This window comes from Phaethon aethereus, assembly GCF_964289735.1.
Source record: "Phaethon aethereus genome assembly, chromosome: 9".
Classification (NCBI taxonomy): Eukaryota; Metazoa; Chordata; class Aves; order Phaethontiformes; family Phaethontidae; genus Phaethon; species Phaethon aethereus.
The window spans coordinates 20,476,338-20,503,459 of NC_138585.1; the positions used below are offsets into that span (position 1 = coordinate 20,476,338).

Genomic DNA, 27,122 nt, shown 5'->3' on the forward strand with positions numbered 1-27,122 from the left:
TACAAGTTTCATTTGCAACTTCCTTTTAACATAATGCTAAATGGTTTTTATAAGAAAAAAATTTGCCTGAAAGTTTTTTGCTAGATACAATTAGTATGTTAAAAATACTTCTACTATAAAGACAGCCTTTATTTTGAGAACCCTGCAAGTGTGAAGATAGTTAGAAGCACAGTGATACATAGTGCTTTAACATAGTATCTTCCTGAAGTATTTGGTGTAGCTTCTTTTTTATTAAGTAACCATTTGAAAAGAGGCAATGCTGCATGAGAAAAATCAGAAGAGTATAGGTTAGGTATATCAATCTTGTCACACGTGGTACCTGAGGTATTTACACGGTTTGCGTACTCTTAATCCTATACTTGCATTGGTAGGTGTGAAAACTGGTACTTAGGATTTTGCTTTCTAGTATGGGATTTCTAATCATTCAGTGGCTCTCTGTAAAGTGAGGGTTTTGTTAGATTTTTGAAGACCTATGATAACATTGCCTCTGAAAAAAGGAATTTAGAAAAAGCTACTAAAGTAGCCTGAACTCTAGTCTGGAAGAAACTTAATTTTTGTGGCTTAGAATCACAAATAACTGACCAGAAGTGTATTGTGAACCAAAAGCAAAATTAAAATTAGACCTGAGGGCAATAGTTTTGTCTGATCTTTGTGTAATCGGTATAAAAAAAGCAAATGTTTATATTCCCTTGTTTTCTTATGAAAGAGTACAGCTGTATGCTAAATGTTACAGCTGCATAATTATGTGAAGTGCATAATGCCTCGCTGTAACTTTGGTACCAAGGGAGTATGTGTGTGGTGCTGAATGGTGAGGAGGAGGGAAGGGTGCTGAAGACTATGTATAGATCAAATGCATTTTTTTTTTCCCTCAAGCTGGTGATACATTTGAAAGGATGCAATGTGTATGTGTAACTGGTACTGCTGGGCTTTCTGCTCCTGAAGTGTGTAAGAATGTTCCTCTTCCAAAAATTGTCAGCCAGAAATTATTTCAGTCAAGTGAAGAGTCATCTTAGTTGAATCGAGGCATTTTTCCTGTAGACAATATTAGTTTCTCTTAATGTGTATCTTCTCCACTGACTTTAAATCTAAAATACTCTGTGTACTTATGCCTCTTATGCATACTGTACCGGCTGCATGCTCTCAGAAAACAGGAGGCTGCTTAAGTAATCTTTTGTACATGTAGATGCCAGACCAGATTTTATATGCATAATACTGCTTGGCCCTACAAGATGCAAGGGTAGTATGCCACTTCAGTAAATATCAATGCACTTAAAAAAAAATCCAAAATCAAACTTGGTTAGAGATGGATTTAAATGCAAGTGGTCTTTCACAATGACTTTGAATTGTCACTCTACGCTTTTCATAGAAAAACTTGTTAGAACAGCTTCTGCATATAGCTGGGTATTTGAAGAGGCAAATAATACAGTACGTCAGCTCAGTCTGTGTGTTTGTGTCCACCTGTCTGTCCTCAGGGAAGAAATTTGACTGGAACCATCTCTGTCTGTCATGTTACTTAATGAAGCAAAAAGATAGAACCCTAAGATCTTTCTTGATACTTCTTACACGTTTTGAATTGCAAAACCAATAACAATTTGTTCAGTGGTGGAGCTTCCTGTGGTCAGTAAACCAAATCTTCACTGGAGAATCGTGATTATAGTCACTAAAGACAACATAAATTGGATTTCACATGAAGTTCTGTTTGCAGGGAGTGTGATAAAAATAAATCTGTGCTTACGTACCAAAACATTGTGACCTGGAAATGAACGTAATGAATATAAGATGCAAGAATGTTACTTTTGGAAAAATTTTGGACTGTGAAATATTCATGCCTTTTAAAAATTCCTTCCAGTGCTTTTTCCAGCCTTGTGCTTAACACTGAATTTCTTGGATTTCTGTTCTAGAATCTAGTGTGTGTGGGCAACGAAGAGTAGGGGCTTTCTGTACATGTTTTATGAATGTACTTGGCTTAGATTTTCAGTTGGGTTTTAGAAATACACTCTCATATGTCTGAGCTTAAGACAGTGAACTGTCAACTTACTGTATAAAGAAGGGTAAAAGTCTAAATTCACTCATTGTTTTTTAGTAGTAAACTTAAGAATTATTTCACTCAATTTCTAAACTGTGATCTCCTTTGTCAATTTTGTGACTGCTGTTAACAAGGTTGGTATTTGTTGGTCTATTTGTCTCCCATGGAAACCGTAATCAAACCAGTCATCAAACACGGAGACGTGCCCTGATCTGTTGGGACTCATCACGGTGCGGGTTTGCACTCTTGTTTGCAAGCTGAGCATGCGCGATGTCGGCGGCGCTGGTGAAGTCTCAGCGCCTTCTAAATCCAGCAGCGCTACTGCAAGACACGTTCAAGCTGCAGCTTTCTCTGCTCTCCTCTGTTGGTGAAAAGCACTGAGGGTTGATGCTTTCAGTCCTGAAGTCTGAAGGTGAACACAGATCTTTATATTTGTCTGACTCAAATTACTTCTGTTAATAACTCCAAGTAGCTATTGCGGTAAATACAGATATTTTTTATGTAGCAGGCTCTATTTCGAAGTTACATTAAAATCAGAAGCTAAGTAGGTATGCGTGTGTAAAATGGCACATATTTCTGCTCTTTATGATGCGTAGGGGTACGAGGTGTTTTGGCAGAGGAAGGAAGGAGGGAGCAATATTGCTGGCGTGAAACTGCTTCTGCCACACAATTCGTGGGTGGGGTTGTATTCGTGATGTAACTGCATGGGGCACGTTGGCACACGAAGAAGCAAGACTACTTTCATATCCCACTGATTTGTTGTTTGCCCGTGGGTCTCTTTTGTGACCTCTCCTTTCCAGCTGTACATGCAATTTTGAGCGCGTAGGTTCATCGGTTCCTTAAAATCGGGGATGGCGTCTGTTAGAGAAATGGGTGTTTGAGTAAGTTTTGCTAATACCCTTCCTCTCGAGAGGCGTTGGTTGATTATTTCCTGTTTTTGTACCAAAGCTATAGTGGAGATGTATCGCTTTAAAACACTTCCAAAATGTGCAGAAGTGCAACAATAGTGCTGCCCTCAGCGAGCGAGGTCACACCCAGGCTGCTTCCTGTTTTCTTCTTGGGGAGGCCGGAGGCCCTCGACGTGGGGAGCTCTCCTCTGCGTGGGCCTGGGGGCTGCAAAACAGTCTCACCATTAATTCCGTTTTACAAAACGAAAATCTAAAAATCTTAAGATTCAGCTAGGAGCTCCCAGCTTATTTTCTAGATGCTAGCCATTTTGTAAAAATTAGCCGTCACTGTCCTTCTTTACTGGAATGTCTAAGATGTTCTCCAACTAATGCACCCCTCAAAAGTATACATTAAAGAGACAGAAGGGAAGGAGATGCATTGAAGAGGTTTGAGAGGAGAAAGAAGCAAAGACCAAGGTACACGGTGGCACAGTACAGCCCTTATGTACTGTTATTTCAACTTACGCCTCTCTCTGCTCAGATTTAAGTATTAGTTGACCAATATAAAAGCTCCTTGCTTTGTTGTCTTTGTTTATGGATGCAGTACAGCTACAAATCAGAACAAAGAATTCTTGGGAAAATGAATAGCTGGTACGGTCTCTGAGAAACAGAGGAGAGACAATATAGGGCCAAGATACAGTAAAAAAAAAAAGGCATTAAACATTTAATTCTCCTCAGTGGAGAGCTGTGAGTGTGTGTGTGGTCCTCAGACAGCTCTACCGTACTAAATATATTATGTAAAATTCCAAGTAAAATACTTTTTATATATGAAGGTATGTAACTACAGTATAGCATTAATGCATTTATTTTAAATGGCTGTTGTGCAGGCCAAGATTTAACTTCATGTAAGACTTTATCCACTATGTCAAAGTTTATACCATTCTTGAATACGTCAAATTCATTCCATTCAGGCTGTAAGAAATGAAACCTCTCTGTTTTTATTCTCTGTCATGGCTTTGGGGAGACATAAATGAGTGGGCAAAGCTGCCAAAGTCTTAATTAGTGTCACTAAATGAGGAAATGTTTTATGAAAATCTTCGTTGACAGGCCCTGAATATATAGAGTATTACCCTGTGTATGCTGCTGGAGCTCAGCTTCAGAGCCAGAACCCCGCCGTCCACCGCTGTTGAGACAGCAAAGCCTGCATAGGCTGCCAGCAGTTACAGAGGACAAGCAAGTAGCTTTACACAAGCGACTTCAGCATGTAAAGGTTTTGTGGCCTGAATGTGTGTGAGTTACCATTATAGCTCCCTTGAGAGAGATGTGGAGTATTTCTTGCTGTCTTTTTCCTGTAATTAGTAAAGCGTGATAGTTAGTGTTCCTTATGTTTAGCCACCTGTGTGATCACTAGTAGGGATGATCACATGAAAGCTGTGTGAAACCTTCTCCCTTACTTTCTGCTGCTCTGTGTTGATCACTTGTAAGATCTTACTGTGTAAGAGTTGAAAATCTGAGGCTGATGTGTATAGGTAAGCACTTACTTCAATTCTAAAGGCCCGTTTTTTTGAGACAAAATAAAATTCTTGCCAAAATAATTCTTTAATCGATAGCTCTTAAGAATCCAGTCAGACAAACTGTTTTTTCTGCAGCCGCTTTAGATATTTGGCACAAAACCAGCAATGCTTTGTTGTGGGAAGGGGCGTATTTACACTTCTCTAGTCTCTTTTTTTTTTTTTCTCCTGTCTATTGGTGATTTTACATGGGAATAAGCTAAGCTTGTGAGGGACGTGAAAATGTGTGTGTGTGTTGTTTTTTTTTTAAGGGACAAATCGCTTATCATCTTAGTTTGTAAACTGTAATCTTCTCTGAGACAGGAATAGCTCTGCTTTGCAGAACTAAAGGTTCCTATCACTACATGCCTGACTATTCTGTTTCGAGTAATCTGCCAACTATCAGCCCGTTTCCTGGCTTTCCAGAGCTGCGGCAGCTCTCGGCCGCAGCACCAGCCTTCTGCTCAGTGCCGCAGGGTCGGCAGGTCCCTGTCTGATGAAATCCCCACATTCCGGCTTCAGTAGGTGCTGTGTCCTGCCCTGCTGCCGGCCGGTGTGTCGCAGAGGTCCTGAGCTCAGAGAATCTTCTTACAGTGTGTCCTCAAGTGCATTTGGAGTGAGTTTTTGCAGGGAAAGGGACGTTTTTCCAGACACAATGTTTGAGTCCACAGGTTGCAGAGAAAGTACTTTAGAGACAAGAACCTGTGGCAATTTGTGGCTGCCTGCCCGTGTAATGAAGAATTAAACTTAGCAAGTGATGCTGCTACTGAATCAAGAACAGTGTAAGGGGTAATTTATCTTTGGAGCACTCAAGTCTGCCAGTGGTTTTCTTGACACTAGATCTGCTGTGGAATCTGACTTAGTTAATTATTTTGCCTCAGGAGGCACTTTATTTTGGTATCAGTAAATTCACTTGTACAAGTCCACTGAGGAAAAATTGCACTGAGGTAGAGTTCAGCCTACAAATGACATTGCTTTTATGAGGGGAAAGATGTGCCGCCTGGGTTATGCAATAGTTACTGCTCACAATGAGCTCCCTGTATTGTTGCTTCTGATGGGAAGTGTCTCGTGTCCTTGACCCCGTTTCCTAATCGCTGGGGTGTCCTGCAGGGGTACACCCCATGGCTACCAATGGTATTAAAAACTTCTGCCCCTTCCTGTTGCTTGTCCCCTAAGGCCTCTTTGCCGTAGCAGATGATATTATTCATAGTACATCATGCACATCATGAATTGCATATGGAGAAAAGCATCTGGCTTCTTCATCGGGGTTTCTATCTGTGAATGTTGAAAAGCAGATACCACTCGTATTCTTCAACTAAGGTAACTCAGAATATTTTTTTTTCTGACTAAATGCTTATTAAAAATATTAAGAAGTCAGGGAGGCAGACATTACGTTATCTCCTGTCTCCTGAGATGACAGGAGGAATCCCAACTCTCTGCCCATAGAGGTGCAGGAGCTGATGGCTTTGCTGTGTGCACGGCCGAGTACAATACAGCTGGGCTCCTGGGGAAGATCATGTTCGGAATAAAGAATTTTCCAGGCTGTGGGGCAGTGCTCCTTCCTGGCTGTGGTATTTTGATCTTCCTGGAGAGGAGAATGAACAGGCACACGTCCTTTGTAACCTAGTACAGGTTGGAGCTGGATCCTCTTGAGGTTTTCAGTAATTTGTTGTATGAGGAAAAAATCTGCAATACAGAGGTCACCTCTGTTCTTTGCAATCCCTGTAAGCCCTGCGAAAGCACTCCCAGCATTTAATCTGATGAAAACCAAGTTGCTCTTTATCTGATGACTGGTAGCGTTGGGAAGTAGCACACCTCAAGGTTGCGGTGATGACCTGCTTCTCTGCACTGAGCACAACTTTATAGGATGCAGCTTCTGCTTTGCCATTGCTGCCAGCCATCTCTGTTCTGTGTTCTTGCTATGCTTCACTGGTCACCTCACTGATACGCTTAAAAACAGTATTATGGCAAGTAAATCTAGGCTGGGTAGTGGTTTACGCACATAACTACATCTTTACTATGTCTTCCTCTCTTCTCTCTTTTAACCATATCACTGTAGCATCAGAAGCATTAAAACAGGCACCGATGTGTCTGCGTGTGCCAGTTCCAAGCACGTGCTTTTTTCTGTGTGCTGTCGTGAGTATGGCGTCAGTAAGCTGTTCACACGGTAGTTTGACAGGAGTTCAGAGGTCCTGCTTGCAGAGTTTAGTGTGAATCTGGAAAAGCATCCATGAGAACTTCCTTTCTACCCACTCAATTTCTGTTATTTCCTGTGGGCACCTGGAAATAGTGCTTAAAAAAATTAAAAATCCCAAGTGGAAGCATCTTGCCATGGTTCTGCTAAATACTTTATGGTGGATGATCATCTGAACATGAGCAGTTGTGGTGGGAGCTGCAGCCAGCCAGTACAACAGAGAGTGCTGGATACGCTTCCATTTTAATGGTTAAACTGTGCACTTAGTTTGTTTACTGCAGTATCCCGGTGTTTATATATAGCTTAAGAATATCTCAGAGTTTGCTGTTCAGCTGCTGTGTACTGGAAGGGATCCTTAATACTTAAAGCTAGAATAATCCAGTTCTAAAGTGAATCTAGACTTTGTAGAAATGCGTACTAGCTTGGAGGCTGTTATAGTTGTTGAAGTGTAGCTTGACCTTGAACCACTGATATGTTTCTGCTGAGCAGTAATGCTAGTGATCTTGCAAATTTAGAACATACTGATGTTGCTAGGACTTTTCCACTAAAAAACCCTGTTTCTTTCAAAAAAGCATGAAATATCACTGTCCTTTAATTTGCTTAGGAATTGATTTTTAAGCTAAAGATGGATGGCTGAGAAGGCTTCTGAAGCTGGGTTATGACAGTGTAGGAACTTGTACAGGTATAACACGGTGTAAAGCTGTTAACAGCTGTTTAGCTTGATACAGAAATGGTGTTAATGATGAACAGTACTGATAGGAAGGACAATAAAGTCATTAACACTGACTTTATGGTTGAAGCGCTGCATGGTCATTGATGGTCTTTGAGTGCCAGTGCAATGCTGCAGCCAATTTTCTAATATGCTCATAGTTTTACCTATCAATAAAAAAAATGCCCTGACTCTAGCTACTCATGGTCAGCCATGCATGCTTCCAGTTGAATAATAATGCCACTTTATGTTCAATTATTCTCTGTGTTGAAGTTACTGCTTACAGAGCACTGAAGTGTGTGGCGTATCACAGGGCAGAAGCTGACTTCCCTTCTCAGAAAACTAGAGATACATCAACTTCTCTGTTAGGAATCTTTATCTTCTGTTAAAAATAGCATGCAAGACTGCTGAAACATTGTCAGATATCACGGCTGGCTTGCTTTAGACATTTGAGTCTGTTGTTTTGTCTGTGTTACTTTTGTATAGGTTCTAGAAGAAAAAAAGGAAAAACATTTTTAAAAGGATGATTTGACACTGTCGGAACTGAAAGTGGGACTATATTTCATAGAGGTATAATAGTCCAATCAAATATATTAAAATTGTAATTAAACTTCAAAGACTATAAAGGCATGTGATTAGCATGCATGCTAAAGTGATTACAGATCTTAATGCTCGATTTTTTTAAATCGGACATTAGTGTTGATGACTTCTGTTTTATGCCTGCAGTGCCTTAAGCAATATTACATAGTCTGGACTTCTGAAATAGGAAGTTAATGGTAAATAAAGTAGTCTCTTAGAATATGGATTTATAATGTCTTTGTAGTTGAACAGAGCATAGGTTTAAGGAAGGGAAAGGTATGAACTTCAGAGTTTGCTTATATATAGATGAAAATAGTAGTTAGACCTTATAAGTCACCACTGTGCTCCTACTGATTAGGATGTATTTTGATTTGGAGATGATGCAATTTGTGTATGCTTGTGGGTTTATTCTGAATTGGACTTTGCAGTTATAGCTGTGGAAAGCGTGGAGGTTCAGATTGGAAGAAAGAAAGAGTAGATGTATAATTAATGCAGATATACTTTTCTTCTGGAGTAGTGAGAAGTTCTGTAGCTCTCAGAAACGTGTGTAAGATGTCAGTCCAAGGGTGATTATCTTATTAATAAGTTACTTTGAACCAAAACCTTTCACTCTAGGTCTGTGAAATGTCGTGTTTTATAGATGGAGAAAAGCCTTACAGAGTCTGTCTTGTAAAGCTACTAGTTCATCACTACTGAACTACAAAGAACCAGTAGTGAGACCAAATAAAGAGGTTTCCCTAGAGGTCTACAACTTACCAGCCAATGTGTGACCTTTCTTCCCCTGTTTTTCAGCCATTTTTCAGTGGATTAAATTGGGTGGACGCTATTGTCTCTTACGCTTAAGTGAAATGCTTAGAATAACATTCTAAATAGTTTCTTCTCCCTGCTTCTTTTCCTTTCTCCCTCAATTTTAATTTTGTGAGTAGTATTCTGACTTTTGTCTGTCTTATTCTATAAGCTAGAACTGTTTTGGGTTTTTTACATAATGTAGTGGAACCACCACGACCACCACCTTTCTGGTGTGTTTTTTCTATCATGGAAAAAAAAAAATACAGTTAAGTACCTGGCTCATTCCTGCGCAAGCCACTATTTTATTTTACTTTCACTGCAAGGATATTGAAGTCTACACATATGTGAATAGACTTAAGAAGTCTCTGTAGTGTGTGTGGCTGCACTGCTGTATTGGGGATGAAGAGGAAAATGATCTGAGGAAACTGTTCAACACAGTGAAAAAATCAGATGCAAAATCTGATTGAAAAAAAATACTGAGAAATGTTACTGCATGTGGTCTTACTGTTTACTGATCTTTTTATTAAGGTTGCTTTGAGTCATTGTTCAGATGAGAACTGCTTTAGGTTGCTGTGGGCTGTAGCAGCATGAGGATGCTTTCAGGGATGGTTTGGTCTTTCCTATCCCTTCTCACTATGTGGGTGCTTTTGAAATGAAAACGCCATTGTGCATTGCCCAAGGAAAATATGGAAAACATTGTATAAAATCTGCTATTTCAGCTGTAGTCTAGGATTCAAAATTTTCATCTCTAATTAAAACAAAACCTGCTTTGGATGTCATGTGCAAAGGTGCTTGTATCATAGCACTGTTGAGCTCAGAGGTGAATGTTTAAGGCAATCACTGCAGTCTTTGCTCTCTGTTGCCATCTTGGGGAGAAGACTGACAGAGGTTTCCGGGTGGGTGAGAAGGGTGGTGTTACAAATGCATTCAGTAACAGTTTTTTTTAAAGTACAGTGAGTGGTTCTATTGACAGTTGCTTCTATATTAAAAATAAACTTCATTTAATTCTGCTTTTCATGGTAATTCAGGAATTGAAACAACTTAGGTCTTGCCAAATTTATTAGACAACGTAGTAAAGGGAATATCTATTTGGAAGCCTTTCTAAAGGCCGAATAAATACATATAGGTTCATAGGTTTTTTCCTTTTGTTTTTTAAGGAGGAGAAAGTGATACTGAAACTTATTTTCTTCCCTCTTTTTGGCAGGTTTTTTTCACCAGTGGAGTGTGAGAAATAGAGACTGAAGAAGATGAGTGAGCTGGAACAGTTACGGCAGGAGGCAGAGCAGCTGCGAAATCAAATCAGAGTAAGAATTGCTGATTACTTATTTTTCATTATAAAGTTCCTCCTTTAAAGGAATAAAGTGGAAAGATCACATCTATTACTTGCCGCTGTTTAAGTTGTACACATACTTTCAGAATAGTTATTAAAAAATCAGAAGAGTAAGCCATTGGTATAATGAAATGCATTCATAATATTTCTTGAACAAAATGGTTTATTTCCTGTTGAAGTTTGCTGTGTTTTCTTATTAGTGGGGTGTGTGTGTCTGCAAATTTTTTAGTTTGGATTTAAAAAAAAAAAAGAAGAGCAGCAAGCTTCTAGAACCTAGGCATAACAAGTTAAGGATATTAGAAAAGCTTGTTTCTGGGCTAAAATTGACCACCGCACTGCCACTCTTGATAAGCATGCAGGTCAAAGCATGGAGTGTGAGAGAAGACCTCCTAGGGGTGGATGTCTTTTCTACAGGCCTTATTTCTTTGCTTCCTGTTGAATTAATTTGTTTGAAAATGCAGATCTCCCCCATATGTGTTAATTTTTTGTTGAAATTACTCATTGAAGATAAACCAGGTATGAGCTGTCATGTCCAAAGTCAGTTTACCAGGAATCTGTTGCAACATGCCTGTATATTTCACTGGTGCAGATTTCAGTAGAGAGAAAAGTATGATGCATCATAAGGATCTTCAAAGCCTGTTTATTCTTCATTAAAAGTTCCTTTTTCTAAGCATGAAGCATCCATAAATCTGATTTGTGTGGGAATGCCTTAGTTGCAGTCGTTAGCATCAACTAAGACTACAGGTTTCTTAGAATATGTTGTGCATACACTGACATTTTTTAGCATGGCATCTGCTGGCAGCAGTTGTTTTGTGGTGGTCTGCTGCGTCGTGCAGTGGGTGTTAGGCTGGTTATTAGTATCGTCCGTGCGGCAAAGACTTCATGTGTTAGTGCTTGTGTTGGGGGCAAATGCTGCTTTCATTGCTGCTCATTCGGCACCATTCAAGGAGAGTTCTGGGTGCTGCTGTTTTCACTTAATACTCTGTTGAAAGACAAGCCAGGGGTCAGTCAGTTGTTGTGGCCCTGGGTACCCCTTCTAGCAGCTCTGTAGAGGAATGCAAATAAATTTTAGTTTAAAAGACTTTTTTTGTACATTTAAGCTTTATTACAGTATTGCACAAATAAAAGCTATACAGGATTTTTCAGTTCTTCCTCTGCCTTAATGTGTAAAGACTTTCTCATGTTCGGGTGAGCCAGTTAGTCTTTAATTCAGTTCTAGTAATCAGTCAGGCTGGTTTTGTGCAAAATGGCGTTCTGTGAAGAAGGAGATAGTAGGCAAGTAAGAGAGCTAGACTCTGTTGCAGGAATGTTTGCCTTTTTTTAATTTTGGAGCATAAAAATCTGATTGTCACTCTGTGTAAGGACACCATTTTGTGTCTTTAACATTTCTCTTGTAACTCTATAACGCACACTTGAAACTGGATCTACACAGATGTAGGTGAGTAACTGTGGCTGTTGCCATTGAAGTCTTTTGGCTCAGCATTGGCAATTAGTGTTTGCCTCCTTGGATCTGAGTGCAGGGGTGGATACCTCATGCTTAATTTTAACCTCCGTTTAATATGCAGTTAGAAAATGCTCCTGATGACTTAATCATTTTTCAAGAAACTTTCTGACCAAATAATTCAGTTTCATATTTGTATAGGCAAATATTTATCTTACTAAATCATTGCACAGTTTTCTTTCTGAATAAATGTTTTGTTTGGGATGGGTAAGAGGATAGATACAGGATCTAAAAAAAAAAAAAAAAAAAAAAAGTTTAAGCTTCTAAAATACCTAGTGGGCTGGTAATTTTAAGGAGATTTTTTTCATGTGCTCCTAGAAAGAGGTGAGGTTGCTAACAACACATGATGTTCTATGTAATAGCTAACAGTTTGCTATCTTAGTTATTTATATTTTTTTGGTTTTTTGCCTGATATTTTCTGTAACTATATAATCATGAAAAATCAGCTTTGTGCTTATAAGTGAATTAAAAGTAAGATTGTACCTAGCAACTTCCTAAAGCAGAATAAACTGTGATGCGCAGCTGTCAGTTTCCAAATAGACTTTTTATAGTCTGTGATGTTTTAGAAATGTCTGGTGATACTTCTTTTTACAATATCTAGGTGGTATGAGTCTCCCCATGCAGTTACTACAGCTGTAGCTCTCTTCTGTACACAGGTAGACTACAATGGAGGAATAACATTGCATGAATTTTTAGTGCAAGAAGTTTGAAACCTCAGCGAATGATGAACTATTAGATAGCAGGATGGCTTTGTAGTTAAAGTTGGTTCCTGTTTGTGTCTGTAATAAAGTTCCCATGTGATGCGTGTCCTCACTCTGAGAATTGAAATTCAGGGTATGATTTTTGGAAATGTTGCACACTTGGCACAGTGTCCTTTGAAACTGAATGACATTTTGAACAAATAAGACACTGTATTTTAAAAAAATACATACAGTTTTGGCAAAAAAAGATCAAGTCTTAAGTGTGTATGGTAGGAAGTTGTGGGGACTTCACATTTATTGATTTTTCTCACAAATTCTGCATTGTCTACTGCACGAACTGAGAAAAAACTACAATTGTATAGAGGAGTTTTTTATGTTCTGACACTAATTATTCTGTTACAATGATGAGTGTGTAGAAATGACAGTTAAAATGTGAGAATTAAAATAGCCTGTTGAAACTTTGCTTTTCCTGCAACTTTGAAAATCCTTATGGCAAGTGTTAGACAATCTTAATAGGCCTAGGTATAGGTACTGTTAATAGAAAAATTGCTTTGTTTCATTCAGATTGCTTTCAGAATTCATTTTATGTGGAACATCTTCAAGTGTTTCAGCTAAACTAAACAATTAAAGTTCTTGAAAATTCAGCGTGTTTCTTCCTGTGGATGAAATACATACTGAGTGCTAGGGGATTTGCTGCTCTGGTATTTTAAACCCCTCCTGATTCCAGACATCAACATATTATAAATATTTCTACAGTTCAGACATTTTAAAAATAAGTTGAGATGACTTAATCCACTCTCAGGCTTGCTTCTGGGAAGAAAGCTATAAAGGGTGGTGAAAATAAACATGCACTAAAAAATTGTTAAAGTCACAATGTCAAGTAACTCTCAAGCAAGAGCTTGAAAAATTTCAAGATCCTAGTCTGAATGTGTTGATGCCGTTCCAAAATGTGTGAGTAAATGTTTCTGTTCCTTCTCTCAAAGACGACACTGCCATTAGTGTAGAGATTGAACACTTTCTTGGCGTGGAGGGACACAGAAATTTGCGGTGAAGGCAGCCATTCGTCATTTCTGGGTTGCCTGCTTCATTGGTTACAGAAGTTGGAAGGTATATTTTCTGATACAAATGGAAGTAAAGTCTGTCTTCTAGGTAAAGTTGAATAATATGCAGAAACTAAGTCCTATGCTGATAGAGTCCGAAATAAAAAAGACAGAGTATCTGTACAGAGACCTGAGCACCATCTATTCCATGAAATGAATGAGGGTGTTAGTAGAATATTATTTTCCTTCATTTTGTGTAAAGTGCATCAGCAGCTTAAGCTTCGGTAAGCCTGCTGTCTGTCCTGCTCTCTAGACCCAGCCTGTTAATTTTCATCCTGCCTCATGACTAGCATCATCATACATGCAATGGCAAGGAGAGTTACTGCAAGAGCCTAATCTAGCACAAAGCTTGCTAATTGTGTGTAATATGTGGTTGCTTTTTCAGGTGGATCAGTTCTTCCTCTCTCTTGTTGCTCAGCACACCCTGGGCAAGCACATCCACACCAGGGAAGGAGTACAGGGAAGAGGGTAGGCGCTGGGACTTTAGGATGGCTCCAAATGCCTTTGAATCACATATTCTGTAGAAAGGGAGACTCAAAGGTTGCTGGACCATGACCCTGAAGTCCATCTTCCTTCACTAACCCCCCAGTTTGTGTGCCAGTGCTTTAGATTCCTTCAGCAACAGAACATACTAGGGTGACAGAAGGCATATTGGCGTGTAAGTTGATGTTGGCTTGTGGTTTTTTGAGTGTGGTGAAGTCTAGCTTAAGAGTTATTTTTCCTTTAGACGCTTTCTCTCAGTCGATGCTCAGTGTTGCCTTTTACATTCAAATTGTTCCATTCTTTCGTTTCAGGATGCAAGGAAAGCATGTAGTGACACAACTCTTGCCCAGGTATGTTCTTGATTCCATGTATAGGCTGTTACTTGATATAGTAAAAAATAAAAATACCTACTATTTATGACTCTAACATGTTCCTGTTTAGTAGCTGAAAGAATAAAGTGAAACCAGCCTTTGGAAGTGTACTGTGTATTATACAGTTATTTAAAACAAAATGCCACTACAAAAAAAAAAACAAAACCAAACCCAAAACGCCAAAAGCCGAAAAACCCCCAAAACCCAACCAGTCAAAAAAAAACCCCCCACCATCTTAGTGGGTCCTGTTTCCAGTATACCTTTTAAATAGAGCGTGTTTTGTTTGTAGTTCATTTAGAAAGACTTAAATAAATGTCTTCTAGGTGTGTTTTAGAAAAGTATTTTGCGCTGTCATGCTTCAAAAAGTAACAGTGCAGTAAATATTGGAAGATTTTCTTCCACTGATTTTAATTAAAAATTCTTAGGTCTGATAATCTGATGTAGACTCAATATTACATAGTATTATTTTTAAAAACTTTCTAAAGTTTCAGGTATAGCCATAGCAAAGTGTGTTAGTGTATCTTCTCTAAAAATCTGTTTTCCCCAGTGTTGAATGGACCTAATCCTGGGCCGTACACTGGTATCCTTTTTTTATGTTGCATGCCAAGATAGCTTATTTTCTATCAAAGTTCAAATGTATTTACTTATGTTGTGTATTAAAAATAGTCCTCAGTATCTCAGGGGATTGTTTTATTTATTTTTAGATCACAACAAGTCTGGACTCAGTGGGTCGAATTCAAATGCGAACAAGGCGTACGCTTAGAGGTCACTTAGCCAAAATCTATGCTATGCACTGGGGATCTGACTCAAGGTTTGTACAAGCGATCCTTAAACTTGCAGTTTAAGGGTTAGAAATCAGATTGTTGACTTCGGAATTAATACTAGGTTTTAGGAACCATATGGTACGGTGTTGGTGCCCTTGCAGGGGGATCACAGACCATGACTGTGGTGGGGTTTTTGTCTTTAGTTACAGTTTGTCTTTTTAAAACACGTGAGGATTGCACAGTGGTGATAGAGAAGCCTTGCGTGAAAGGACTTTGCTTGTTCTTACCACAGACGTTTTGCCTTTTCCTCCTTCTAGTTTTAACTACGTTCTTTCAGTCTGTCTAAGCAGAGGAGGGTGTGTGGTGAGGCGTATTTTTGGAATGATGGATGTTGTATTTTCCAATATGTTAAATAATTATGTAATTTCTGTGATAACAAAGATAATAACTTTAAGGACACATTTTATTTCATTGAAAAAAAAGATCCTTTTTTATGTAGGGGGAAAAGTTACTTAGCTTCTCGGAGGGAGTTTTGTTATGCCACCTTTAGAGCAACAGACGGTCAGATGTTAGTAGAGCCTTGTGGTTTGTTCTCTCTCATGTAGTCCAGAAAGAATCTAGACTCCGCTCTCAAAATAAGATTTATTCTCCCCTAAATTTCTTGTTTATTTTTGTGTAGCTGTATAGTTAAAATATTAGTATACAGAAAATGAAAGCAGCTGTGGAAAGAGAGTTCATAAAAAGTGTTTTCAGTAAGTTGTTTGGTTCTGTCCGTTTTTAAACGTAAGTCCTAGTGGACGCAGGGGATTCTTGGGTTGGGTAATATATACCTCTTTGCAGACTTTTTTCCCAACAAATGTTGCCCCCAGTGGGCCTCCCCCCCCCCCCCCCCCCCCCCAAAAAAAAAAAGGAAAAAAGGTTGGTAATGAAATTTCTGTATCAGTTGGTAATCATGCATTGAGATTTTTGTTTGTTTTGTATTAACATATTTTATTTTGTGTTTATATTTAGGCTACTAGTCAGTGCTTCTCAAGATGGAAAATTAATTATTTGGGATAGTTATACAACAAATAAGGTAGAGTTATTTATAATCCATATCAACAATTCATGCATAATTTGTGTGTTTGAGGGGTTTTGTGTCTATTTTTTCTATGTTTGCAAGGCAAAAATGAAAAGAAGCAGTCTTCTAATTCAAGCATAATCCTTTTTTTTTCCCCCCCCTCCCCCTTTCGTGACTAGCTGTTTACTAGAGATATGTTGTAGGTCGTGTCTCAGAAACAATAGTTCTAGGTAGTATGTAATGTTTTTGCTCTAGTTTGCTGGTGCAGTAACTTGTAGCAGTTGCTCTCTGCCTGCATGGTATTGCTTCTGAAACTAATTTGGTTTTAAATTTTAGAAATACACAACCTCGGAATTTACAAGACTGCTTTGCTTTTGAGGGCAGAGAAAGTTTAAACAAAACAAAACAAAAAAACCCCCAACCTGTTAAATGAGAAAAGCTGAGGTAGAGTGTGGAGTGGTGATTTGCTGCTGTGAACTGTCCAGTCTCCATAGGTACAACCATCCTACTTTATAACCTTACAGTTCAGGGACATAGAAGAACTGGACAAAGAAACCCCAGTAGAATAAACAAATGTTATAAATGTTTAAGTTTAGAATAGCTTTGTTATTAAATAATGTTGTACTGAAGTTCTGTATATCTACCCTGGACACTACTGGTATTTTTCATGCTAGTATGTATGTATAAATATGGAATGGGTTGTAATATGTTGTAAAATCAAAATACTACGATACACAATCTACTTGGTGTGTTTAATCTGCTGTAACTCATTAATGGATATGAATGACCTCAGTGAAAAATGAAAGCTAACGTGTGACGTAGCATTCATGAGCTCTGTCTTTCTGAAGATGCACGCCATTCCTTTGAGATCCTCCTGGGTGATGACTTGCGCATACGCACCGTCTGGAAACTACGTTGCCTGTGGTGGATTGGACAACATCTGTTCCATATACAACTTAAAAACCAGAGAGGGCAATGTGAGAGTGAGCCGAGAGTTGCCAGGGCATACAGGTCAGCCATATTCTTACTTCAGAAGAGGTTACAGGCTAGCTGTGGGAGAACTTCAGTCAGGCTCTCGGATTTTAACCTTCAGTTACTACTCCTGCATCTGAAACTAACATAACTGTTTCGGTTTTAGGATACTTGTCCTGTTGTCGCTTTCTAGATGACAACCAAATTGTCACTAGCTCAGGAGACACCACTTGGTGAGTTTTTGAGCTCTGTTGGCCTTCCCCCCTCCCCCTTCTTTTTTTTCCTTTTTTTTTTTTTTTTTTCTTTTCAATGCCTTAATTTGTGTCTAAAACTTAAACTCTCAAATAACCAAATACATTGTGTTAATGTTGTCACTTTATCTGCAGCGCTTTGTGGGATATTGAAACTGGTCAACAGACCACCACATTCACTGGGCATACTGGCGATGTGATGAGTCTCTCTCTAAGTCCAGATATGAGGACTTTTGTTTCGGGTGCCTGTGATGCCTCCTCGAAGCTTTGGGATATTCGAGATGGAATGTGCAGGCAGTCGTTCACAGGGCATGTGTCAGATATTAATGCAGTTTGTGTAAGTGATCATTTGTATTTCCGCATGGGAAGAAATGGGGAGGATAAAAGCTATAGTTGCATGAATTCTGGATTACTGGATTTTAAATCTGCTGGATTACTTAGATTTAAAGTAAATTACTTAGGGTAGAGACTGTAGAATTGTATGTAATGAAGAAGGTTGTCTAATAACTTGACAATTAGTTTATAACTGAATTATGATTACCATTATCTATGATGCATTGAAGTGTTCTTGGAATAGTTTCAGCTATGTTTTTGTTCAGTAACGGAGACCTTACTTTTTTTTGAAAAGCAAAGAATGGAGATGGGGAACTCTGCAGTGTGACAGTATGTTCAAAACTGAAAATTGTAGATAAACACAATATGCTGAGAGGGAGCAAAATAGTCAGGCATTCTCATCTGAAAAGTGTTTTGTTGAACGAAAGTGTACTTGGTATTTTCTGTTGAAAAGAGCTTTCAGCAAAATATTCTGGAAGGCAAAGTTAAAATCAGGACTTAGGTTGAATCTTCATCCCTGGAATAATTTTGTAATATTTATAAACTGGATTATATTTCCTCTCTTTCATAGTAACACTATGTTCTGATCTGCAAGATACCAGCTCTGATAAATAGGGAATGAATCTAAGTCTAAGCTGCATCTGTTTTTGATAAACATGAAAAATGATTAAGGCTGAGAAAATACCAAAAGCATGACCAGTAGAAAAATGCAGTTCCTATACTTAGACCTGAATCCTGAGATATGCTGAGCTCTTTTCATTACTATTTCAATCAATATAGCTGTTGTAAGAATGACTGTGACTTGGAGTAGGTTTTTTGGAAATGGAATTGCTTGCTTGCAATCTTCTATCTTGGCTAGGCAACCTGGCTGACCAGCTCAGGATGGAACATTGTGTACCTCTTCACTCAGGTCTTCCTGTCGCACAGCCAGGATGCACATAACTGCGTTTTGCTTGATTTTGTAGGAGTTGCATTCCCTTTGACTCCTGTTACACCACATACAGGGACTGTCCGGGTAAAATTCCAATCATTCAGGTGTTACCAATACTATTCTAGAAGTGCTTTGTGCATAGTTGTGTGTATGCATTTTTTTAACACACAGGTTTTTAAAAAAAATAAATCATTCTGCCATTATCTGGTCACCCTGGCAAAATAATCCTGTAATGATTCAGAAATAATGCATGAACAATGTATTTTTCTGGTGTCAAACTCCTGTCTCTTAATTAAAACTTTCAGTTTTTCCCTAATGGACATGCATTTGCCACTGGATCTGATGATGCTACTTGCCGGCTCTTTGACCTACGTGCAGATCAGGAATTAATGATGTACTCGCACGACAATATCATCTGTGGAATCACTTCTGTAGCCTTCTCAAAAAGCGGTCGCCTCTTGCTAGCAGGTTATGATGACTTCAACTGCAACGTGTGGGATACTCTGAAAGGGGAGAGAGCAGGTGAGTACACGTAACTGCAACGAGCTGAAGTTTTCCATTTCCTTAGCAGAAGGTGGATGTTCAAAATCTGTGCAAAATGCAGAGCCAGTCCATTGTCAATGCTATTGCTGATGCTACGGAACCTGACTGCTGCCTTTTAACACTGTTTTCTTTTTGAATGGCATCCTTTTATTTTATTGCATTTGGTTGTATCTGCCAGTTGTTACATTGCATTACGGTTTCATCTCTGATGTGTGGAGTAAATGCTCCAGTCGGTGAAATACTGTTCTCTTTGGGTATTGGCCATTATATATCTGTGTGCTGGAAAATACCAGCTCTTGACGCTAAGGAATAGCTTCCGAAATTTATTTCACTGAAGCATATGAAATTAAGTAATACAAAATTACATATGTGCGTTGACTTTTGCACCCATCGGAGGAAGTAATTCAGATAATAGTAAGTTACAGTAGTCTCTTTGCTTTGGGGACCATAATTTCCTGCTATTGGGAGAGGGGGGAAGCGGACACTTTCAGTCCTTGAATTAGTCACTTGTTGTTAGGATAGCACAGCTACATCTTTCTCACTTCGTACAGTAGTTTCAAGGATGGGGCCTGGTTCAGTTCTGAACCTTGCTTCTGCTGTTCAGACTGAAAATACATCCTTTTCCATAAGGGACAGGGACAGGCTGATCCATGACCTTGATGTGGTACCTTGGGAGAGCAGAGGAGTGCAAGAATGGGTAGAAGGAAAGCAAAAACAAAGCAGGAAGAGGCAGGGTACAGTGCTGCTTTTCTAATAGTCTGACACAATACGTGGGGGACGTTCAATCCCTAAGGTTTGCAAAACATGGGGAAACTGAAGGTAGTTCCTGTATCCAGGGCATTGTCAGAAGACATCACGCTTTATTTTGGAGGTACTTAATGGCTGAAATTGTGGAAAGCATTGCTGAAAACAGGGGAAAAAACAGTAGAGAGTCCGATGAGGGATGAGGAGAAGTGGTAAGGGCAGAGAGCAAAATGGGGGCAATATTGTATGTACATATTTTTAAAAGCCTCATTGTTTTTTGATGTGGTTGTTGTGGTGTATATAGTTCTTCAGGGTAAAGACAAAAAGGATGATTGGATCTTGCATTACATCATTTTTAGCAAAAGACTTACCTGGGAAAGCAGAGCTAACAGCTGAAGTCCATGACATCCTGTGAATATTAACTTCCATTGCTTCTTCTTTTCCAGGTGTCCTTGCTGGCCATGACAACCGTGTCAGCTGTTTAGGTGTTACTGATGACGGCATGGCTGTAGCTACAGGGTCTTGGGACAGTTTTCTCAGAATCTGGAATTAACTGGGAGCCAAACATGTACATTCTCCATTTGAGATCTGGAGAGATCAATGCTGCAGCCTATAGCTGTGAAATAACATTTCTACCTTGTATTTGCAGGTGAAGTTTTTCTATTCACTGATTATTACACAAAAAGGCTTTCTGTAAACTAGAAAAAAAAATCAAGTGAAGAAATAGGGGAGGGGGGAAGAAATCACTGACTTTTTAAAAGGGGCCAGCACACATAATCATGGTGACCGTCAAACTAAGAGCCAGTCTTTTTGTTTTTGGTGGTTTGGTTAGATTGTCCTTGAAGGGTTTTTGCTTGTGCTCAGTCTGCTAATCCTGTACTTTTTTTGTACATAACAGAATATACACGTTATAGCAGCCAATCATGTAACATTTGTCTGTATGTAAAGAAATATGTTTGCATTTTTTAAGGAACTACATTTATAGCTTTGCTTTTAACCCGAGGTGTCACTTCTGAGTTTTGTAGTGGATGAACTAGATTGCTGTTTTAAATGTTTTTGTGAATTTACTGTAGATAAAGTGAAGCCAATGGTATGTATGTGTTTTTATAATGAAAGGCATTTGAATTTTTTTTTAAAGGCCCTGGAGACTCCCAGTTAATACCTACCGCCTTATTCACTCACTTCTTAAACTGCTTGCCTATTTTTAATCATGGGGGTTCTTCCTTCAAGCCAGTGGTTCCTGGTTCATCCATTGGCAGTCATGGCCTCCAAACACCAAGGAGTTAATGCCAGGCAGACTTGCAACAACAGCAAAAGTAACTCAAAAAAAAAAAAAAAATTAAAAATTTGGTTCCAGAAGTATTAGCTTCTTACTGCGGCTTTTTGCATCAGTTATTCCACGCAGTCCTTGGGTATGGAAGCCAAGTGACCTGCATTGCTGTCGTTGGGTGACTGAGTGCTTTTTCCTTTTGACAATTCAGCTCTAACTAAATGAGGTAGTCTTGGCCCATGACAAACTCTAGCTGATTTGCACTAACAAAATGATTTGGCATGATGCTCGGTGCGCAGAAAGCAGTGTATTTGCAAAGCTCAATTACCACAATCATCTGAGAAATTCAGGAGGACTTTGCTTAAATTCTTGAAGATTTAAATGTGCAGTTAATCGCCTGTAATCCCCCTCCAAATTAGGGGGTTGCCAAAGCATACCACAACCAAAAGCGCTTGTTGTCAGTTATGTGCAGTGTGAATTATAAAAGGAATTGTGTAACTTACAATGAACCAAATAACCTTACTTACCTGTGTGACCCTTTATAACTTCATACTATAAACTTCGCGACTTGCTTGTTCTTCTGTGGTCACGGAGGTCTGTGCCATGGTGGCTTATTTAGATGCTAATTGTTCTGCAGCTCTGACACTGTAAATAGCCATTTCCTTTCCTGTTCCTGATTTTATTCTGATTTTTATGTCAATTGCTTATAAATGATAGGTTCTGATCAGGTACAGCTGAGTGTAGATTTAGGAAAATCAAGAGACTAATGCCTATTTGAAACTACCCAGATTGCTTAACTTTTTGGTGCCTGGCAGCATGCCTGTGCATGCAGTGGATGTTCTCTTGGGAATCTGAATGTCTGTGGCGTTTTTGTAAAAGGGAATTAATTCTATTGGCTTCTCTTAAGTGACTGACTTTAAAGATAACATGAATTTTAAATCATCAGGTTGGAAGATAATGTTAATCTGCCCTCATCTGAAGTTATGGGGAGTCTGCGTATCTGTGGCTGTTCTTACGCACAGTATTGGTCCCTTTAGTATGGATGGGGTTACGCCCTGGTAAAGGTAACTAGTACTATTCCTATTTTAACTGAGTTAACAGCAAAGGTATATTCTTCTCCTGGTCCATTTTCCAAGCTCCACCATTGACATTGAAGTTTCTCAGGAGGAGCTCCATCTGCAACTTTGTTGGTGTAGCTGCTACGATCGGTAGCCGTTGAGCGGCTGCTCTATCAGTATAGGGAGGCACAACTGCCATGTTCCTGAGTCAGGTTCAGAAGCTGATACGAGTGGAACATCATCCGTAGGAGTGTGGTGTTCTCCATTTTCTGTGCCCGATGAGTCCGGCGTAGGTGTTGGAGTAGTAGGGGTCAATGGTAGAAGAGAAAGATCAAACATAGCACTCCAATTAGGGTCCCCAAGACCTTTGTCCAACTGTCGGGACCACTTGACAATGTAATCCTGGTGTCATACTTGGTAGAGGGTATTTGCAAGGTCATTAGGTGTGATGTTCATCAGGAGTCCATCAGGACACAGTGTCACACTGGCGGCAACTCCGGGTATTAATCTCAATGGCCTTGGGGGAGGCGTGGTACCTCTTAGGGGAAAATAGGTCCCGTGTGGCCCCCGTTCGGAACGCGATGTAGCTATAGGCCAAGGCAATGCAATGGGGAGTCGAATGTACTGAGAGGCACGGCATGCAGGCGATTAAGGTGGGGGCTGTGCATAAGGTCTCCTGCACTTAATGTGCATGAGACAAAATGTCTCCAAATCTTACGCATATCAGTTACACTCTCAGGAAAAAGGTTCTTGGACCATTGTTTCCCTTTAGCCCAAAGCATAGCCCATTTCCAGTCTCTGTGCGGATCAAAATTGGGGTCATAGTTACTGACACATCTTATCGAGAAACATCCTGCTTTGATATCATGCCAATAGATCTGATCAGGGTCAGTTTGACATAACAAATTATATAACAAAAATACAGAAGTGTTTTTCTTTTTGCAATACTTGGGGTTCTCCATCACCTCCATAGGTTATTTCAGTAACTGTGGTAGGTCTAGTTTGAATTGAGGGAATTTCCAGTGGTTCAGGAGCAGCAGTCAGAGGAATCGGGGGGAATTTGGATGCTCTCCATCTCATTCCAGATCATTGCAAATATCCCCATCCCACATTTCTGGGTCTACTAATAATTGCTGAGGTTTTGCCTTTTTGATGGTGGGTACCTGACTCAATTTGGCACTCTTTTTGACATTGATAATACCTTCTTTTCCATTGGATCCCTTCATTCTCCTTTCTCTCAGTTAGTGCACGCTGTTGTTGCTCACCCTCCTGTGAGGCCTCAACCGATTTTAACTGCAGTTCTATTTGTTTAAGAGTAGCTTTTTAAGTAAGCTTTAAGTAATGCAGCAAGAGCTGTGGTGATATATCTGTGACCTTTCCTGTGTTTAAGGTTATCAGGTTTTTGTTTCGCAGTAAATTCCACTAGGATCCTTTCATCCCATCCTTTAACCACATGTTGGGCCGCTTGTAATTGCGTTAGAGGAGTACAATATATTCCCTCCCATTCTTTTTTTGAGAGATCCACTAAAGGCTCATCTTCCCATAATATGGAGCTCCCAGAACTGCTACGTCGTGCTGCCAGCTCCATGCTTTATGCCCACCACCCCGAGAATCCCCCAGTTCGACTTGCTGCTCGGTGCGGCGTCTAGTTCCCTCGATTGATAAAGTTCAGGATGCTGATTGCACAGAGCCCATTGCTACCGTTTTTCATACACAAGTAATGTTTTCCACAAACATGTACAAATAATGCAAGCCAAAAAGGAAAAACCAAAATCAGTGATACTCAGCCAGCTATCGCTATATAACGAATTGCTCGTTAAGATGATGAATCCAAATTTTGAATTTGAGATTTGTAATCTTGCCTAGTACACCAGTTTGTTGTAACCTCAATACTGATGGGGTTATGCCTTGGTAAAGGTTCAGTCAACCGAGTACAGGGCTCCAAGTCGCTCCCAGGCTGCTTAATAACAACCACCCCGGGGCAATACCCAGCACATTCCTCTGCAGACCTACTGCCGCCCGGCTATTTCACGGACATCTGCCTGGATTAAAGACCTTGAAAGGTGAGGTAGTAATACCCAGCCAGCCAGTCGATAGCGGCTGCACATCCCACCGTTACCCAGCGGGTGGGTGCCGAGGGGCAAAGAGATCCACCGGGCAAGATGTACATCTAGTGGCACGTGTCGCTGAGTCACGAATAACGGGCTTTGGCCGCTGCTGTTCCAGTTTGTGAATGTTTTATTAGTAGCCAAAGTGGCATGCCACTAATCGCTACAATTATAATGCAGACAACTGCTGTCCTGACAACAATCCCGACTGATAGGTGACAGGAAAACATTAAAGCTTATAGTCAAGCATCCTTGTCTGGTAAGGTACTACCGTGCTGGTGGGTCCTGCAACGAGCTCCAGCCCGTGTTCTGCTTTTATAGGGAATGGCGTTGCCTACGCGCAACTACTAACTTTGAGGTTTTGATCCGGAATCAAACTGCTATTTTAGCTGCTTTGCATGTGAGCTTGTTTGTGATGGCTCAGTCACCAAATACGGTTGATGACGTCCGTAGCAGGCAGGGCTCTAGGGCCTGGCGCTGGGTCAGGTAGTCAATATAAGTGCCCGATGTCTTGTAATATACCAAACCATATTTGGGGCCAAGATGACTATTTGTCAGGTTTCTGACATTTGTAATCCTAAATTTCAGTACTTCCAGACTGTGCCTGTAAACTTGCCATGTCTATAATGGTGAAGGTGCCAATAAATGTACCAATCATAGTAAATTCACTTTAAAAAAAAAAAAAAGAAAAAAAAGAAAAAAGAAAAAGGTGCATCTTTTGCTGGAGAAATATACATTCACCAACAGCAGACTGTGGTGTAGGACCAAAATCACACTATATTGTATGTCACAGGAATTCCTCAGAGTTTTGTGTTATGATCTGTCTGCATTAACAGAACTATTAGGGAATTCTTGTTACTCTCTTAAGTGAGCAGCTCTTTGGAATCTTGCAGACTTGGTTTATTTTTTAGTGGTGCACTTGACTTTTTCTTTTTTTAACTCACAGCTGCCTTGAGTGAATCTGGAAACTTGTTACTAAGGAATTTTAAGAAAATATTCTTTTTCTAAAAAAAAAAAAAATTTCCATAGAAGTGTGTTTTGAACCAATTTCCTAGTCAAGACCTTTGCGAAGACAGGTGCCATTTTTACATTCTGGTATTAAAACTAGTTTCTACTTGCGAAACTCCAAAAACAATTTTACAAATGTATATAACTTTTCTTAAAAGTTCAGGTAGACTGTAAGCATGGTAATGGCTCTCGTACAGGTATTACTGCAAATAATTTCACTGTTGTTGTTTGATGGGTAAATGTCTATGGGATTCAGCTGCTTTTTAAATACATAATGAGGAATGCCAGCTACTTGCTAATGAGGTTTCCAAAAGCATCGTACAATACCTGCCAGCTTCTGCTGTCCGGTTAACCGGTGTGCGCAGTGCTGCAGGGCCCGAGGCGGCTCCTTTCCTGTCGGTGCACGAGGGAACCTGGAGGAAGCCCGAGCACAACTGGGGAAACGGTATCTGATGCTTCTTGGGAACTTGCAGAAAGCTTGTGACAGATCCTGCCAAGGTGACGTTTGCTGTTTAATTACTGTCCTGGATAGATTTTTTTTTTTTTAAAGCCTACAGATTTAGTGTAACACAGTGTTATTGTATAAGGCCAAATAATGAACTTGATAGGCTGTGGTATTTTGTTTTTTTAAATGGCTATAGGTGACCTTTCAAGATTGACGCCCGTACTAAAAATGGATGTGGTTTTAATGGCAAAAGCTCAAACTCCTCCTAGTATGAGGGAGGTAATAAAATGACCCTTCATAGGTTTTATTCCCAGCTTTGAATCTCAAAGAAATAAAATGGTACGTGCCCGTGATTTAATGTGGGCTCAAGTTTGCAGCTTGTGTGATTGCTAAGTGTGCACCACGGCAGCATGCTCGCTCGCTGTACAGCAGATTTTGCAGCATTAGTGGGTACATCTTAACCTGTCTTTAAAAGTTGGTTGCCAACTGCATCATTATCTGAATTTCAGATAGCTTGTGTAATTACAGAAATGGCATAACCTGGAATATTGTGTCAAAATGCTGGCAAGGTAACTCTTTCCCAGCCTCTCTTCTAAAAAGTCAGTTGGTTATGGCTTGGAAAGTGGAACTACAGGCTTTGTGTAGCAAGATTTATTTTATTTGGGTACAGTTTTTTTGTTAGCGTTTTCTAATGTTGATTTAACTTAGAGAATACTGATCAGGCAGGCACCCAACTCGGGCTTGTTCCCGTGTAGACTCGGACGTCTGTTTAGGGGTAGAGATACTGGTTGAGACTCTGGGAACCACAAAAAGCTGCGATGTGACATTGTGCTGATGTACACCCGCTTACTCCAGTAATGTGGGTGTTTCCATCAGTCTCCAGACCTTTTTTCTTCCAAATGGCGCTATCCTCTGCCTTGTGACAATGCAGATACGTCGCAGTATCTAGCAGAACCGATCGATAGTTTAGTTCAATCTGTGGATATCAATATTTGCCATTTGACATGGAATATGGGTTAAAGAGGCTTTTCCCCCCGCCTAAAGAGAGGGCCTGGCCTTGACTCAGCAAAGCTGAATTGATGTAAGAGCCGGTCCCAGTGTGCTTACTGTAATGCATGGGTTGGAAATCGTTAACTCTTTAATTCAGTTAGTATAACCGCTTGTCCCACAATGAAGTTCACATTTACTTTAAGGTGGAATGAAAACATTGTAAAAACATTCCAAGAGTACTTAGTCTTTCCTCTCTGAGGAGACCGTCACCTCCCCTAGGTTTAGTGCTGTGCTTTAAGATGTTGGTGAGAGTATTGGCTAATTCAACTAGTTGGTATAAATGGTTGTGTAGCAGAATGACTGATTTTTTGAGATAGCATTTCCTGTAAAAGTAATTAAGCATGGGTTGATGGTGCACATTGTAT

General features: G+C 39.7%; 1 protein-coding gene across 1 annotated transcript; it reads left to right on the top strand.

The window, feature by feature from the left end:
• Positions 1-9,981: 9,981 nt before the first annotated feature.
• Positions 9,982-20,371, top strand: GNB4 (G protein subunit beta 4; the record flags this gene model as incomplete). The annotated part of the gene is made up of 9 exons (XM_082003353.1): positions 9,982-10,038; positions 14,161-14,199; positions 14,925-15,031; positions 15,996-16,059; positions 16,893-17,055; positions 17,183-17,249; positions 17,403-17,604; positions 18,837-19,053; positions 20,265-20,371. 9 exons carry the CDS (start codon positions 9,982-9,984, stop codon positions 20,369-20,371), a joined length of 1,023 nt encoding a protein of 340 aa, XP_081859479.1.
• Positions 20,372-27,122: the final 6,751 nt, after the last annotated feature.